This window comes from Pieris rapae, chromosome 4 (genome assembly GCF_905147795.1).
Source record: "Pieris rapae chromosome 4, ilPieRapa1.1, whole genome shotgun sequence".
NCBI lineage: Eukaryota > Metazoa > Arthropoda > Insecta > Lepidoptera > Pieridae > Pieris > Pieris rapae.
The window spans coordinates 6,336,867-6,354,449 of record NC_059512.1 but is presented as its reverse complement, the minus strand read 5'-3'; the positions used below and the strand labels follow the sequence as shown (position 1 = coordinate 6,354,449).

At 32.5% G+C, this 17,583-nt stretch overlaps 4 protein-coding genes across 4 annotated transcripts; 2 read left to right on the top strand and 2 right to left on the bottom strand.

Moving 5' to 3' along the window:
- Positions 1-527: 527 nt before the first annotated feature.
- Positions 528-5,070, bottom strand: LOC110999772 (DIS3-like exonuclease 2). The gene is made up of 3 exons (XM_022268995.2): positions 2,380-5,070; positions 2,037-2,295; positions 528-1,917 (listed from the first exon to the last, which is right to left on the bottom strand). The coding sequence occupies exons 1-3, from the start codon at positions 4,905-4,907 to the stop codon at positions 1,705-1,707; spliced, it is 3,000 nt and encodes a 999-aa protein (XP_022124687.2). The 5' UTR covers positions 4,908-5,070; the 3' UTR covers positions 528-1,704.
- Positions 5,071-7,117: 2,047 nt separating this feature from the next.
- On the top strand, positions 7,118-7,764 carry LOC110999779 (multifunctional methyltransferase subunit TRM112-like protein). Its single transcript, XM_022269004.2, has one exon. It carries the CDS (start codon positions 7,372-7,374, stop codon positions 7,747-7,749), a length of 378 nt encoding a protein of 125 aa, XP_022124696.1. The 5' UTR covers positions 7,118-7,371; the 3' UTR covers positions 7,750-7,764.
- Positions 7,765-7,978: 214 nt separating this feature from the next.
- Positions 7,979-11,993, bottom strand: LOC110999777 (cytochrome b-c1 complex subunit 2, mitochondrial). Its single transcript, XM_022269002.2, has 10 exons — positions 11,834-11,993; positions 11,590-11,720; positions 11,293-11,467; positions 11,015-11,146; positions 10,722-10,892; positions 9,962-10,053; positions 9,081-9,178; positions 8,835-8,998; positions 8,275-8,496; positions 7,979-8,166 (listed from the first exon to the last, which is right to left on the bottom strand). Exons 1-10 carry the CDS (start codon positions 11,876-11,878, stop codon positions 8,083-8,085), a joined length of 1,314 nt encoding a protein of 437 aa, XP_022124694.1. The 5' UTR covers positions 11,879-11,993; the 3' UTR covers positions 7,979-8,082.
- A 1,034-nt stretch (positions 11,994-13,027) lies between these two features.
- On the top strand, positions 13,028-17,151 carry LOC110999793 (ATPase family AAA domain-containing protein 5). Its single transcript, XM_022269024.2, has 2 exons — positions 13,028-16,449; positions 16,722-17,151. Exons 1-2 carry the CDS (start codon positions 13,418-13,420, stop codon positions 16,966-16,968), a joined length of 3,279 nt encoding a protein of 1,092 aa, XP_022124716.2. The 5' UTR covers positions 13,028-13,417; the 3' UTR covers positions 16,969-17,151.
- The last annotated feature ends 432 nt before the right edge of the window (positions 17,152-17,583 follow it).

Below are 17,583 nucleotides of genomic sequence, written 5' to 3'. Positions count from 1 at the left end.
TAATCCGGATATAATGGAGAGACTGGGTCTACGGGTACCAAGTAGAAACCTGAGGCTTACGTCTAAGTTTTGCGATGTACCGCGCGCACATTCCAACTTGGTTAGCAAAGCGCCACTCACGCGAGCAATACAGATCATTAACAAAATTTCCATTGAGGTGGACCTATTTGTTTGTACGCTAGCTGAGTTCACAAGAGTTGCTTGCTATATTGTTAGTTATAAGATTTAGGAATTTTAGTTTAATTTTTTAATGTTTGTATGTAGGTTAGTTGGTGTGGGTAATATAATGGAATTCTATCGCATTAGTTGTAACTGTAAAGATAGGAAAATTTTATGGAAAATAAATAAATAAACATGTATTTATAAAAATGTCATTTTGAACGTGCTTCTTCACATTTCTTCATAACATAACTTCACACAAGTTTAATGTAAGTAGCTTTATCTAGTAGACATTATTAATGTCCATAGATATGTTCATAAACATGTTTTTTTCAGGAGGATTAATTATTTTTAATAATAACTCATTATTACACAAAATAAAATTTTATTCAAATTGAAATACAGAGACAAAAAAGACTACAACCTTTATTATAATATTGAGATCTTATTTCTACACAACATCATTTTTAAATGGACACAAGAACTTCATATTATATCTTTAAAATTTTATCAAGTATGACAAAGTCCATCAAAAAGTATATGTATAATTCAGCTGTATAGGCCCACAAACCACAAACAATACATTTTAAAAATCTTGAATTTCGTCGGCCCTTGACCACCAGGTCTATTAAGTTTGTTTGGTTATTGATTTTCTTGGTAGATAAGATTTTTAATGTTAACATGGTATTAGAATCAGCGACTTGTTTTTTTTTTAAATTTAGCCTAAACAAGACATTCTCCTAATATTAACTATTAATAAAAGGATGTTACAAAAATATTATAATACAAGAGGTTAAAACAGAGATCACAAAACTACTTATTCTACACACAAATGTCTTCATTGTCATATGTACTTATCATAAACATTTTTGTACTAGTGATTTATGTTTTTTGTGTAATAAAATTAAAATGACAGGTACCTAGAAATTAATCTTAGCAGTGAAAAATCCATTCTAAACAAATCATTATTTTCGTATTGGTAGCTGTTTATTTATTGCATTTTATTATTTTCAATATTGCAAAATGTTCATTGTTGAAATTATTATATAAAGTACTATTCTAAAAATGTCAAAATGCATAAAAAATATTAAAATAAGATTCCATAATTATTGTATATAACAAATTGTAAAATGCCTTATAGGCAACTCTCACTCACTCAACTCAAAATAAGTAACATGTTTGTTTTTTAAATACTGATCTTATTTAAAATTTTGCTAATTATGTACATAACAGCCACGTGTTTATTCAAAAAGTATAATCACATATGGCCAATATTAAATTTTGACTAATATTAAAATAAAAAATTTAATAGAGTAAACCCTTTTGATTCTCAAAAGTTAGTCAAAAAAATAATAATAATATTTGATTGTGCGTTTTAATAATTATAATGATGTGCATAATTGACCTCAATTAGGGATAAAAGTTTAGTTTTATTCTCATGTAATCTGGTCTTACTGATACTCTTATTAAGTAATCATTATTTCATTTCAAATATGTCAAATATGCAATAGCAAGAAATATATGAGAGAAATATAATGGTCAAAATTATAAAATTGGGGCTGTATTATCTGGTCTCACAAGTTTAACTTCAACTTTAACCATATCATCGCCTTTGTGCATTTCAACCTTTAAAGTCGAGAATACACTAATAACTTGTTTTACTTCAGGAAGAGTCTCTGTTGCATTCCAAGTTAGTTCCATCTTTGATAGCTTTGATCCTGCTTCATTGACAATATGTTTATATTCTCCAGGAAAGTCCTGAAAAACAAATTAAGAATAATAATGTTTTTGTAGTCCCAATATAAATGCATGCTGTTATGTGAAACAGTACTTTATTTCTTTTGGCCCACGTGGATTAGCATGGTAGATTAACTTACATTATTGAAAAATATCCTCCTATTTAGACCCATAGCAACTATGATGACATCAATGTATTTTTTCTTTACTTCAACAACCACTGCTTCAGTTAAGACAGGTGAGTGCATTTCTATGTATTTCAGGGTGTATAACTCTGTTGACAGTTCACCTGCCTTTTTTGCATTGTATTTTTGCTTATTGCACTGAGCTGCAATCATGTTAACATAGTCGATGTCCCATGTTGGTACGTTTCTATACTTCAAACTTGCAGATAATAATCTGAAATGAAACAATTCATAAAGTTAATCTTACTTGATTATTCTAAATTTTATATAAAATATTATACAATTACAGCCAACTGACCTGTGGACCATAATGTCTGCATATCTTCTTATAGGACTTGTAAAATGTGTGTACAGTGGAACATTTAATGCATAATGATTGAAATCTTCTTCACAGTTTCCAGCACAAAAATATTTTGCTCTTGCCATTGGCTTAGCACACAACATACTTAGTACCGTGGCTTTTCCTTTATCTGCATTTGGGCCCATATATGGTAACAGTGATTTGTATAATTCACCAGCAGAATTTATTTCTAAATCAATTCCCATTGGTTTTAATGCTTTGGCCAATTGCCGTAACATGTAGTTACTAGGTTCAGGGTGACATCTTAAAAATGCTAATTTTGGATGGTCCTCATAAATTTTGTTAGCAACAGCCATGTTTGCAAGTAACATGAATTCTTCAATAAGTTGATGACTTTGTTTGCTTTCATAAATCTGAAATGATTCTGGCATACCATTAGAGGGACTCAATTTAAATGAAACCTTCAGTTGATCAATTCTTAATGCTCCACCATTAAAACGTCTTTCCCGCAAAATAGATGAAATTTTGCCAAGATTTTTAAGACTTTCTAAAATATCTAAAAATTCAAAGCCATTGTAAATTTCTGGGAAACTTGCTTCTGATACCTCTTTATCATCAAGAACAACCTGGGCATGTTCATATGCTAACTGACAACAAGAATGAATGACAGTTTTAGAAAATCTTGTCTTTTGAATTTGAGCATCTTCTGTAATTTCCCAAAATACAGAGAAAGCAAGTTTATCAACTCCAGGGAAGAGGGAACAAAGCATGCATAGTTCATCTGGCAACATGTGATAAGCCCTTTCTACCATGTATATTGTTGTAGCCTTTTCTGCTACTTTTTTATCTAAATTTGTATTTTCTGTCAAAAAGTGGGATACATCTGATATGTGAACACCAACCTCAAAATTGCCATTATCAAGTTTTCTACATGATACTGCATCATCAATATCTCTACAGTTAGAAGGATCTATACTAAATATACATAATTTACGACAATCTTCCCTCAACTTTATCTCCTCTTCGGGTATAACATAGTCTAAGCTTGGAAATAAATGCTTTACATCAGATTCAAACGGTGTCACATCTAAATCAGTTTGTGCCAGAATAGCTTTAGTTTCTGATTGCATATCTCCTGACTCCCCTATATTACACACAATCCTACCCATGGCAAATCTTGTATCATACCATTCTAAAATTGTTGCTAAAAATAAGGTATTTTCATACCTTTTGTAATCAGTATAGAAATTATCTGGCCAGAATGTACAAGATATATTTAACCTTGGTATTCTGTAGTCTCTGGGTACAAATAGAGCTCGCTGTCTATTTTTATCAGGCATTAACATTAAAGAACCAATACATGACCGAGTATGCACTTTTTCTTTAATATAAACAACTTTTCCTTTTTTCTGTTTAACTTCATTTGTTTCATTAGTTTCTTCAGTGTCACTATCTATAATTTGAACAACAACAACATCGCCCTCTAAGGCTCGGTTTCTATTTTTTACTGTATCTATCAGAACATCTTGCTCGCTACGATCTGTACCTGTTACATAAGCATGTTGAAACTGCTTTGGATTGATTCTTATAACTCCCTGGATTAAAGAATTTTGTAGCAAACCAGCTTCCACATTTTCTTCTGACATATATGACTCAAATTTTCTCTCCTCATCTTTTTTACAATCTTTGTTTTTATTCTGAGGAGAATTGAAGTGACGTCCACTTGATGGTCCAGGAAAAACATTCCTACATACATTGTTAATATGATTTGGGGACTTGAGGGAATAATTTAATAATGGATGTTGCATAAAATTTTGTAAGTATTTTGGAGAATGTAAATCAGATGGTTGAAATGGAAAAGTGGGACTTCCATAAACTAATGGAGAATTAGGAACACTAATTGGATATCCAAATTTAGGGTGCATTTGAGGTGAACTGTGTCCAGCCTGAGGTGTATTTACATTTTGGGTTAACTGAAACTGAGGATGATGTGCAAGATTTTCCATGTACTGTGCATTTGAATACAAAGGTATGACTTGTCTCATGAAAAAATCTTGAACAGACTCTGCACTTTGCATGTTTAATTGGGATTTGTCTTTATGTCCTATCTGCTGAGGAGATATATGAAGATTATTGAAATTTCCGCTTATATAGTGTCCATGCTTATGGTTAGTTACGTTTGTGGCTTGAATGTTCAAGTTGTCATTCTTATAAGGTATTTTAGGGTCAGCAGTTGAAGTAGAAGCAATAATTTCTTTTTGTTCGCATCCCTGGGTCTCAGTTTGTATTGCTTCTGTTTGCGCATTATTTGAATCAGGCATTTGCAGTTTATGTAATTTTGCTCGTTTTCTACGAGCATTTTTCTTTTTAGATAGTAATGAATCATTGTTTGTTTCTTGTTTCTCTACTCTTTTTTGATCATCTCCTCGTTCATTGTTTTCACTGCTGGCGTCTTCAGATTCCTTTCTACTTATTTCGGTTTTTAAAGTATTTTTATCAAAATCACTTGGAGTAACGGTACCCATTTTTTGAATACTAGTTTACTAACCATGGAGCGGAAAAGTGAAAACTGATCAATTTTATATTAAGAAAGGCAAATGCCAACATGAATTAGTAATTTGGTACTTGATGTTTGTTATCTAGTGACATTTGATAGTAGATATTTTTAAAACGTCAGAGTGCAAACTTGGGAACGGCACACCGCACACTGCACAGTAGTTAAGCCTCACCATAGAGTGCTTTATATATTTTGGTCTATTCTCTGAGCTACTAGTACTTTGAGTTTTATGTATAGTAGTAAGTATAGAGTACTTAGCTTCCTTTTTTATTTATATGTCTAATACTTTCAAATAGGTAGGTTGACTTAAAGGTCTATGTTAACAGGTTATAGTATAAAAAAAGTACTTAGGTTTCTTCATAAATCTGTGGAGTGTGGACTGTAGTTCATAACAGTGTTGCCAGATCAAAGGATTTCTCCATAGATTTAGGGAATTCTCAGCCGAGTAAGGGACAGAATATTTCTTTTTTTATGGAAAATTTCAAAAACACGCCAAGTACAGTTTTTTTGCTATTGTATTTTACTAATTTTTTAACTAAATAAAAGTACGAACTCAACGTAAGAATAGGATTCGCGTCTTTGAGCTGTCAAAGAACGATGTGATTTTAATTAAATACAAATTCTAAAACTTACATAAAATTCAGAAATAATTATTGATACAATATATATTTTTTTATTTAAAGGTTTTTGATCATTCCTTTTTTTATTGTTTTTTTATAGAACAGGGGGCAAACGGTCAGGAGGCTCATCTGATGTTAAGTGATACTGCCGCCCATGGACACAGAGGGCTCGCGAGTGCGTTGCCAACCTTTAAGAATTGGTACGCTATTTTTCTTGAAGGACCCTAAGTCGTATTGTTTCGGAAATAATTCAGTGGGCAGCTGGTTCTACAAAGTGGTGGTGCGCGGCAAAAACTGGCTAGAAAAACGCGCAGTTGTGGAGCGGCGGACGTGGGTGATACGGGAAGAATTTCGTATTCTGCCTCAACTTCCGATGATGAAACTCATCTTCAGGTATTAATCCGAACACCTCCTCTGAACACTCTCCATGGTAATACAACAAGGTCACCAGCCGAACGACCACGACAAAAGCCGTGCTGAGAGTCATTTTAATCAGCACGCGGCCCTCCAGATACCTCAGGAGCTGGCCATTAAAAATGGATTCCATTATTTTGGAGAACAAGGAAGTTATAGTTATTGGGCGATAGTTGGACGGATCAGAGCGATCGCCTTTTTTAAGGATCGGATGTATCGAAGCAGTCTTCCAGCACTTCGGGACCGTGCCGAGCGAGTACAGGTATCGGAAAAGGCACGTTAAGACCGAAACCAACTCAGGAGCACAAGTACGCAGCACAATTGGAGGAATACCATCCGGCCCGCTCGACTTATGTATGTCCAAGGAAGATAGTGCTTTGCGGACAGCACGTTGCCGGAATATAACTTTCGGCATCGAAGTATCACTCCGTGAAATGGTCGGTGGTGATCTCCTTCGGTCCAAAGTCGAGTTGGACGCGAAGAGACAGCCCAAAAGGTCAGCCTTCTCCTTCGCAGTGTGGGCCAGTGAGTCATCTTCCCTGTGCAATGATGGAATGGCGGGCTGACAAAAATTCCCTTTGACAGGTTTGCCGAGAGACCAGAAGGCTCGAGTCCCCGAAGGGAGTTGGGCCAATCTCTCGCAAAATCTGGCAATGTGCTCCGACTTTGCTTTAGTGATTTCCCGTTTGTTTGTTGAGGATATCTGAGTCTCGGTAAGAAAGAATAAGGCCGGCTTCGCAGTTTCAAAGTGAACGCGGTGTGCGTTCTCCACCGGGTGCAGAGTGTCCCGGTGATTGACACCGGACGAAACGCGAGTACAATAAGGTGAACGTATTGCATCACTAGACGCCGGTTTTCTGAGAGACAGTGGTGCCCCGGTTGTGCCTGCCCATTTGGCTGAAGCCCGAAGGCAACAGCATGTCACAGGTTATTTCACCAGTGCGCGATGGCGTCGTCACGCCCCGACGCCGGCTTTGGCTTTTAGGTTGTACTCATGTTGACCCAGATTTCGTGGCCACATGTGTCCTAAACATGATGATGCGCGGAGGAGGGTCTTTGTAACTGGTGAGGGCATCCTATTCTTTTCTGGAGAGGTTTTCTGGGTCGCAATTAAATTAGTCCAGGGGTATGTTGCCAAAACCATCTGGCAACACTGGTTCATACTTCATAACCAAAAAATAACTTACAAAACAGACAAGAATATATTTTAAATGAGAGGGTGCGACAAGACTTGTGGAATTCTATAAAAAATATTTCACTCAACTTATTAACATTCATTTTTCATATGAAGTGTTTATATATGGATGTAGAGGTACTAACATAAATATTACATGTTCTCTTAATCATTCATTATTTCAAGTATCTAATATTTGTTCATGCTTCCGTAAAAAGCTCAAAATGAAATTAATCACTCATAACATGCTTACCTCAAAATGCCTTAAAGGCGTAGTTACAGGTTATCCTTTAGCAATCAATGCTACAAACATTAATATAACAGAAGTTGATTACAACCCTGAATTTATTACTCGAATAATACCAAAATTGGACTGGGAAGTATTGTGGAGGGCTGCTGATAGTATTGGTCACAGTGATGGACTTCCACAGACAATTGAACCAAAGTTTGAAGAAAACAATGAGTTTTTAAAGAAGGCACATAGAGTGTTACTAGAAGTAGACATTGAAGAGGGAAATTTAGTTTGTCCAGAATCGGGTAGGCGCTTTCCCATATCTAAAGGCATACCAAATATGTTATTAACAGAAGCAGAAGTTCAATAAATGTCGATGAAATAATTGAATTTTCATTTGCTCCTATGATGACATTATGTTTGAATATTCATATTTTGCCACATTGAATGGTATGTGTACACAAATATATTATTTGTGGATATCAAACCTACTATACTTGCACTTACAACTTCTATGCTTCTATAAAGAATTAATTTGAACTTTTATTTTAATATTTTTAATCAACAAAGAAAACTTGGAATATAATAAAACTCAATAATAACAGCTATTGTTTATTTATCAATAAATAATAATAAATGTACAATTCAGAAATTTCCTCAATTGTAAAATTAAGGTACACTTCAAAACTTAAAGGAGTCAAATTTAAACTTCATCTACGTATGGAACAAACGCTAGGTTACCAACGGCTCCCATTGACATTTTGTTTCTTACAGCATTAGACAGAGCCTGTAACAAAATAACAATTAATATGTTTTAATAGTATACGTGTCATCATTTTACACATCCAACTGGGATTTCAATGTTTTATTATTTATTAGATAAAAACAAATCTACCTGTGATACATCACTGTCAGAAATTTGATCAATTTCTGCAGCAATCTCAATAGGGGATTTAGCTGTTCCTGTGTAAAGGCCCTGGGCTGCAAGGGATTCAACCAGAGCAGAGCCTTGATCAGCTTCGCTTAGTACTTGAAGTTTTAGTTGGTTCTTGCCAGCTTTAATAGCTTCATTTGACAGTGAGGGGTTCTTCAAAAATTGACCAGCACTTTTTACAGCCTGTAATTGTTTATATAAATGATTATAATATTAATAAGATAATACTTTTAAATAATTTAACAAATAAGATAACTAGTTATAAAAAAATGTATTTCCAGTTTCACTCACAAGATTTTTATCAGCCCTTTCTAACTTGACTAGCAACTCTTATTATTCAGCCATTTTGAAATTAGATAACACAACTAATTGTCAACATTAGTGTTGAATAGGTCATATTTAAGTGCTGATTATGTTAATAAAGCAAAGAGTTATAATAGATGAATGTGTGAACATACAATATAATTAAAATTTATTAATGATATTAAATTTACATTGCTTTTTTCTAGATTAATACATACACTAGCTGCCTCGTCCTTAGCCACTGACACAATGACACCAAAAAGTCCATTGTCTGAGTATGACACATTGAATCCAGCTGCAGCAAATGGACCTACGTTGCCAATTGCCTTGGCAATGGGTGAGTTGTCAGCTCCCCATTTAGTAACTGGTCCACTTCCAATGGCTATAGAGAAACAAGATAATCGTTTATCAAATCATTCAGTTATCCCAAATGAGCTGTTTCTCTCATTTCAAATTCAACATACCCTTAGCAGCTACAGCAAGGGCAAGGCTCTCTTTAGAACCAGCTGAAGCTCCCTGTACTGCTAGTGCCACATGAGCTAAATCTCCACCCATTTCCTTCCTGGAAAAATCCAATATCAGAACAAGCTTAAATAGACATCCTCTGTGGTGTGCATATACACGGTATATCATGCCTATTGTGTTTTATGGACGTATTTTTTTTCTTGATTGTTTTCTCAACAAACTTTGCTTCTCTTTATAAAAAAATGTATTTATATATACTTTATTAACAGAGATACTGGTTTAAATCTTATGTTTATAACACATCAGGTCCATATTCAAATTTCTATGTTACAATCTCATCTTAACTGTTAATAGTATAAAAATGCTTTGACAACATGTGAAACTAGATTCACTTTGTTTGGCTTTCTAAAACACGGATATAAGAATACAAATTTTTATTATATATTTTGCATTGACTTTGCTTGATAGAATTAATATTAAAAATTCAAGGTTTAATAAGGTAAGGCAAAAAGCTTAATTTAATTTTTTTCTCTGAAATAGCCAGGTTCAGGGCCTACATTCCATTTCAATGCATGAATAATTTCAATTGAATATATGAAAAAATTATGTTTTGCTAGTATTTATGTAGATTCTCACGATTAAAATATCAACAAAATAACAAATTTTAAAATTGGATTGATAATTGTATTTAATAATAGTGTTTCAAAATATTTTAAAATTCAAATAAGAAATACACTTACACAATTTACTATGTGTTTAAGTATAAGACTCCTCCTTATGTTGGGATGTTATATAGCCTTAATACAGTATACTCAGGCAGGCAGGCAGGATAATGAAAATATATGTATATAAAATTGCTAGATTATTTCAATTTGCTTACCTAAGTTCACCTCCAAAATAAGAAGCCTTTTCACATGATGCATCACCAGATGAAGGTAACTGCAAAGCTTGAGCAACAATGCTGGCTTTCTCCTGGTGAAATCAATATAACATAAATATGAAGTGTTATTTTACAATACAAGTTAACACATATATATAGTAGCTAGGGGTACAATGTGTTTACAGACCTGATAATTAAATTTCCTGGTGAGCTGAATGGTTTGAAAATATATATTAGCCAATAATTGTTTGTTATAATTTACATTTGATAAAATTAAGAATAAGAGTAAAATGCACTTTAATTATCAATAATAAACAAAACTAGTAATAATATTGTAACAAAATTCAAAAGAATCCCTTCTTTTGTCAGGTCATTTATAAACCAACAGTAATAGTAAAGTACACATATAAAAACTTTTTTATCTAATTGTCTTGAACAAAATGTGTCAAGCCAACTTCTATGAATCAATAAAAAAAATTGATGTTGTATTTTAGAGCATTGCAAATTATTTAGAACACAGATTCACACTAGGTTCAACTCATATTACCACAGCAGGCTAAAGGCTGGTATGTATAATATGAAAATTTAAATATAAAAAAAAAATATCAATCAAATGGGCTCTCTCATTGATAGTGTGGGGCTCTACAGTTTGAATTAGTTAGTTAACCTTTTGTTTATCAACTGCATGTAAAATTATATCTCACTTTATCTTATTTTAAAAAAAATTTTATGTAATGCATTTTATAATTGTGTTAACTACCTGATTGCTTCCAACAACAACAATGGCACAACGAGAGTGTGACAGTGTTGTACTGGCATAGTGTTGTACTGACTCTGAGCTGATATGACCAATTTTCTTTGGGGAAATGAAGAGGGAATTGCCAAGACCACGGCGGTAGGCAGCACGATGTAGAAGATCTACAGCACGAATCTGAAAGTTTAACACAAAAGTTATTATACATAACAAGAATATGTTAAATATAATTATTGATTTATCCATTTTGATTTATTCACTATTGGTATTACTTTTATTATAGAAAAAAAATCTGTCACCTGAGGTGCTAGAGAAGCAATCTCATATTTCATGCGAGGTGCATTGTCACTTAGCTCCCAAGGCCTGAACTCCTGGTTAGAAACAATGTTGTTCAAATATTCAAGAGCAACATCTAAATTGTCTTGAGTGGCCTGAAATTACATGAACAATTATATTATACCTCATAAAATGATTAGCTGATTAATTAGATAAAAGCAATTAACTCTTCACTGCAGAAAGCACTCCTCATACAGTGAGTAACATAAATATCATAGATACATAAATAAAAGTAAATTACCTCGAGGGTGTAGTAAATGAATTCTCTGTCCCCTGATGCAGAGAATGAAGCTCCAACTTGTGAAAGTTTGCGAGATATCATGAAAGCACTAGCATTCCTTGTACTGAGGCCCGCAGCTGATCGAAGGACATGAGCAACACCCAACTCTGTTTGTGGCTCATAACGGGAACCAGCCCTGAAATTACATTCTCAAATTTATCATATCATACACAACATAGACTGCACACTCTAGACTTTTTGTAGATTAATTATTATTTTGGCGGATAAGTAAATATCAATTCTTTAAATAAATCTTACTTAAAAGCAATGGTGACTCTGGTAATTGGAGACCCATTATCCACTGTAGCAACGAAGGTCTTATTCGACAATATATTCGAATTCACGCGCACTTCCCTCGTCGCAGGAGCAGCCTGTGCATAACCCCTCGTCTAAAATCATATGAAAAATTAAGAAGGAAGAACTTATCATCAACGCGTTTACATAACAGGGTTTGACACTAGTCATTAATATGGCATCACATTATTACAATGAAGATATTTACCGCAATTTGACGAACAAGGGGCAAAACCATCGCCTTTGAAGTCATATTAGATAGATTTCCAAAATTAACTATTAATTATTTTTCGGTGAAATTGGTTGGCTGTGGCCAGCGATCGAATCCCTATTCCCTAGCTCCAATAATTCATAAGTGACATTGACAACAATGGACTCATGTGTTGACAATTATGTCATGTTCCTTCAAACTTCAACGTAAAATTATCAAAATTTTACTATAGATAAAAACTTGAATTCATTTGGTCACGCCTACTGGCAATGTGATTTTTTCTTATGCCCCAAATCTGGTAGAGATCCTTTTATAATTTATCTACTTCCAGTTAGTATTAATAAATGTCACTATTACAACAATGTTACAAGATAAACTAACTTACATATTAATATAGCATAATATAATAACTAACCGTAATATGTAAGACAACATATCCACGTCTGAGTATCTAATGGCGACACTTCGAAAATCTGGAGACTGGATGTTCCTCAAAAACTACAATTTCTTTTTCATCCCACAGCTCATCCTTCATAGGCAATTCATTTAGAATTTCCGCCATTAAGCTGTGGAATAGGCTGCCCGACTCCATACGAGTGGCTTCCTCTTTTTATCATCTTTTAAGACTCTTCTATATAAACATTTCCTAACCATATCATATTCGGATCAATCGTGACCTGTATAATTTTTGTATTTCCTCTTCTTTTGTATTACATCGCTATTAGGTATCCATTAATCCTTAAGATTAGTTTTAAATTTGTTTTTATCTAGATTAAGGTGCTATGGATAAACATATATTTTTTTTACTTTTTGCCCTCAAGATTTTTATGTTTTTTTTTCTTTTCTTACTAGGGTTGCCTGGAAGAGATAGCTTCTTAGCGATAAGGCCGCCCTTTGCATCCTATGTAATTGTTATTAGTGTTTCTTTGCAACGAAGTGTGAATAAATAAATAAATAAAATGTAATAACTAAAATATATGATTTAAAAGAGTCCTTTAATTATTAAGTTTATAAATTAAATTTATTAAACCATTATATTTTCTTAATTTTGGCCTTCTATAACCAGCCTATAAAATATTAAAAAAAACTGCTATTTTCTATAGCTTTTGTCATATTCTTCTAGTTTGTGGGCTGTGGCCTCCATTCTGACGTATGACGTTAGACGTAGCTTTATTTACATGTGTAATGTGATGTTTTATTTTCATATTCTATATTAGCCCTTGTTACCTTTAATTTATCCGTTTTTTTAATTTTATTTTATCACTTATCTAAATAAATATTTTTCTTACTAAAGTTTTAGTCATGTAATAATAAAAAATATATTTTATCAATAAACGTATTCAAAGTAATGTGTGTGCACTATGACAGAATGCTTGAATTTGTAAAGACGAATAAAAGAAAATTATCAAATAACCGTTTTTATGCATCTGTTAAGCATACAAATATGATATAGAAAAATATAGAAATCTTAATTTCTGTTCTGGTACCCATTAAACTCATAGTTGTGAATAAGCCACGATTTATGTTGGATATAATACACCTAATATCTACTAAAGATAATCATATAAATTAAAGGCCAATATGGGTAAAAGAAGAAAATGTAACATCTTAATTGAATCTAATAAAGAAAGTGAAGATAGTAAGGCTATGACTTTAGAGTTAAACAATAGCCAAGACAAGTCTCCTACTAATGCATTTCAATTGTTGATGGAGTCCAGACTTAAAAGCATTGGAAGCAACTCTCCTGGGAAACATAGACCTGTTGCTGAACCTGAATGTCAGGAACTTGTAGACAAAAGAGAACTCAAAGCAAAAAGAATACTGTCTTTACAAAAAATGGCTGAGGCGAAAGGATCATTGAAAAATAAAGAACTTGAGGATTTTAGAGATCGATCCATAAAAAAACAACTGTCAATACAGGCAGAAAAATTTAAAGATATGCTTAGACAGGAAAATTCTGAAAGTAAAAACAAAACTTATGAGAATAAAGAACATTCTTTGAGTGATATTGAAATCATAGATGTTAATGATACTCACTTACTAGATGTTAAGAAGACTTTACAACTATGTAATATGTTTGAAAAATCAGATGCAGAGGGTTTTAGTAAAAAATTGACTAATAAAAAAGTTTCAACTGAGGATATAGAATTTTTAAGTAAATTATCTCCTTCTATTCGGAAAAAAGAAAATATGATGAGTTACTTTCCTAAAGTAGAAGAAAAGGTTGTTAATACAGATAATCCTGACAATGAAGTAGAAATAACTGACACTATTAAGGTTAAATTTAAATCAAAAATAATGAAGAAAATATCACATAGAAGAAACAAAGCTCAAAACTGTATTAATAATCCTCAGAATGAAAACAAAACTAGGAAGCTTAAAATGTCTGAATGTACTACTTCAAACTTAATTCCAATAAATGATACTGAAGTTAGAAATGTTGATAAACGACCTAAACGTAAAACTAAACGGCCAGCAAAATACCTAGATGATAATGAGGTAAGCAGTTCTGATGAGGAGCTTTACATATTTACACCAAAAAAGAAAAAGAATTCAGTAAGATTTACTGTGAGTGAGTCTACCTTAAATTTAATAGGTATGAAAGAAATATGTGAAGATAAAAATCCATCTGTTAAAGAAAATCATGAAAATGCACAGTCACAAATAAAGTCCATGAAGTGTTCAGACAATAAATCAATGAACCCAATAAAATTGGCTCCTATTTTCACATCAAAACTATCAAATCTCAGTGAAGCAGAAAAAGAAGCCAGACAGAAGTTCTTGCATAGTGGTATTCCTCAAAAGTTGAAAAAAGATAATTCTCAATCTAAAAATAATACTGCTAATTTAGAATTTCATCCAGTAGTCCACATTCAACAAAATATTGCAAAGACATTCGATAAAATTGAAATAAATTTTTCTTCCCTCAGTGAATCATCTAATGAATCAACTTTAGAAACAAATGACAATCTTTTTAAGTCTTTGACAAGCTTGGATGAAGAAGTGAAACAAGCAATTCCACCAAATCAACATAACCAGGAAAATCTTTTACATTTAATAAAACATTCATATCACAAGTTTCCAGTGTACAGAACCTATCATTTATTGAAAGGAAAAAGTAATGGTGAAAACAAAGACTTCAATTACTCAGATTTAGACAATAGTATTGAAATAATCCATGATCTTCCAAATGATTTTGATTCTATAGACAAATTATGTTGGGTTGAAAAATATAAACCTACATCTACAAAACAAATAATTGGAAACTTTGCAGCAATTGATGAGTTGAAGAAATGGTTGCAATCATGGACTGAAAATTTAGTTAAGACTAAAAAAGATGAAGGTAGTGGTAGTTCTGATTTTGATGATTTTCAAGATTCAGATGCTGAAAGTAGAGATACATTGAGAACTTCTAATAATGTGTTGGTTATCTGTGGAGACGTTGGTTCAGGGAAAACATCTAGTGTTTATGCAGTTGCAGCAGAACTGGCTATAAAAGTTATTGAAGTGAATTCTAGTAGTAAAAGGACAGGAAAAATAATGTTACAAGATCTCCAAGAAGCAACAAGATCTCATAAAGTAGATAGGGGAAAAAGTAATTCAGATAATAGCCAAAAACTTCAGGAAACAGCTAAACCTAAATTGGCCAAGAAACGAGGACGACCCAAGAAAGCAAAAGAATCATTGAAAAATGTAAAAAAAATAGAAAGTATGAAATGTATTGTAGAATGTTCTCTGACTAGTCAAGATAGTTTAAGGACTGACAGTTCTTTAATATTAATTGATGATGCTGATATTGTGTTTGAACAAGATGATGGATTCTGTTCTGCGATCTCACAATTAATTCAGAGTTCAAAAAGACCAGTTATATTGATAACAAGTTCTCTGTCTTGTCAACATTTGCAAAAATTCATACAACTTGGAAAAATAATTAAAATGCATAAGTTTTTACCAAGAATGTTAGGGACTTGGCTAGATATTATGTGTGTAGCTGACACGGGAATTTGCTTTCCTGGTCTAGGTGATGGGCTATTAGATTATTACAAAGGTGACATACGAAAAACAATTCATAGCCTGCAGTTTTACATGGTGACCTACAAGCACTCAACATATGAACATTCACAGGGAATAACACATGATAAATTAAGTATAGAAGATGAGAATTCATGTTTGTCTTGGACAGATGAATATAATACAGACAAAACCACCCAGCCAATTACATCAAAAAATATAGTACAGCAACATATTAAAATTATCAGTCTTGGTGCTCCATTAGACCTATTAAGTGTATGGTGGAGTATTTCTAATGTGTATGAAAGTCATATAGAAAATGATAACCTGGATTCAAAACAGCTAATATTAATTTCAAATGGGCTATGTATTATATCTGAAGCTGATTGTTTAACCAAAAGATCAAACATATGTAACAAAATGTGGTATCCAAAAGAAAGTGCCAGTCTCAATGAAACTCAAATATATGAATATTATAATAGGAATGATGAAGTTAGCAAAGATATAGCCAGAGAGCTTGGTGTATTAGGTTTAAAATGTGCAACAAATTGTAAGAGTGAAGTAATTATGGATATATCAGCACCAGGATATTATACAGAGAGGTGAGTAATAATCTCATTAGATAAACATATTGTTTTTGATTCCAGGCAACTTGAGCTTTCTGTTTTAGACATTTAAAAAATGATGTAATTGCTTAGCCACTCCATGTTTTTTGTGTCTGTTATATCTGTAATCTTTGATTAAAAATATATTAACATTACTAAAGTACTAATAAAAAAAAATACTTTTTTTACTTCATCTAAATATCAAAATTTTTATGTATTGTTAATAAAATTATTTAAAATAAATCTAATTTATAATAATTACATTTCAGGGAGCAAGAGAAAATTGCATCTCGTCATCATACTTTGTCAAGTTATTTAAATCTTGGAGTGGTACTGGACAGAAGAGCTTTAGCCCTCGACTACTGGCCAACTTGCAGAACTATATGTAGGCTGGAAAAGAACGTCTTAAATACAAAAAGAAATAACCGTTTCTGTCATTACCTCAAATCTTTGAATGTCCTATGTAAAAATGATTACTTTGACGCCCTCAGCAAAAGCTTAAACAATGCCCTATAATTTAAAAACATCATTTTTATCATCAATTCAACTAGTTTTAACATAATCATTTTGTTTTAAGACAATTTTTACTTTATTTAGTACTTGTATGGATATTATAGTATAAAATAAACTTAAGTAATTTTTAATATTGCTATGTTTTTACATTTCTGACTTCCCAATCTTACATTCTCCAAGTATTGTAATTATATTACTTATTAAAGTTTACGTAAATCATTTTATTTTTAATTTTATACATAAATAACAGACACATCAAAATACGGCCATTTTTAGTAATTTAGGAATTATCTCAACTTTATATCTTTACCGAAAAAAAATGACGGGGTAAGATAAATATACAAAAGTTTCGATCTTACTCCGTTCAAGTGTCATACAAATATTCAGTTGTTCTCAAACTTTAACTGTTAACAGGAAATAAATTGGCAACATACCTAGTTGATACTTCCACGGGAGTTGTTACATTCCATAATGTAGTATATTGTATAAGAGATAGTTTTATAACCTGCTGATCCTATCCCTTATCCTATGTAATTTTCGTTCGATGTAAAATTCTTTTTTGTTCTGTTCCCTTACCTTTGTCGGTGGCTATACGCTCAGCGTAAAGCTAAAAAAAAA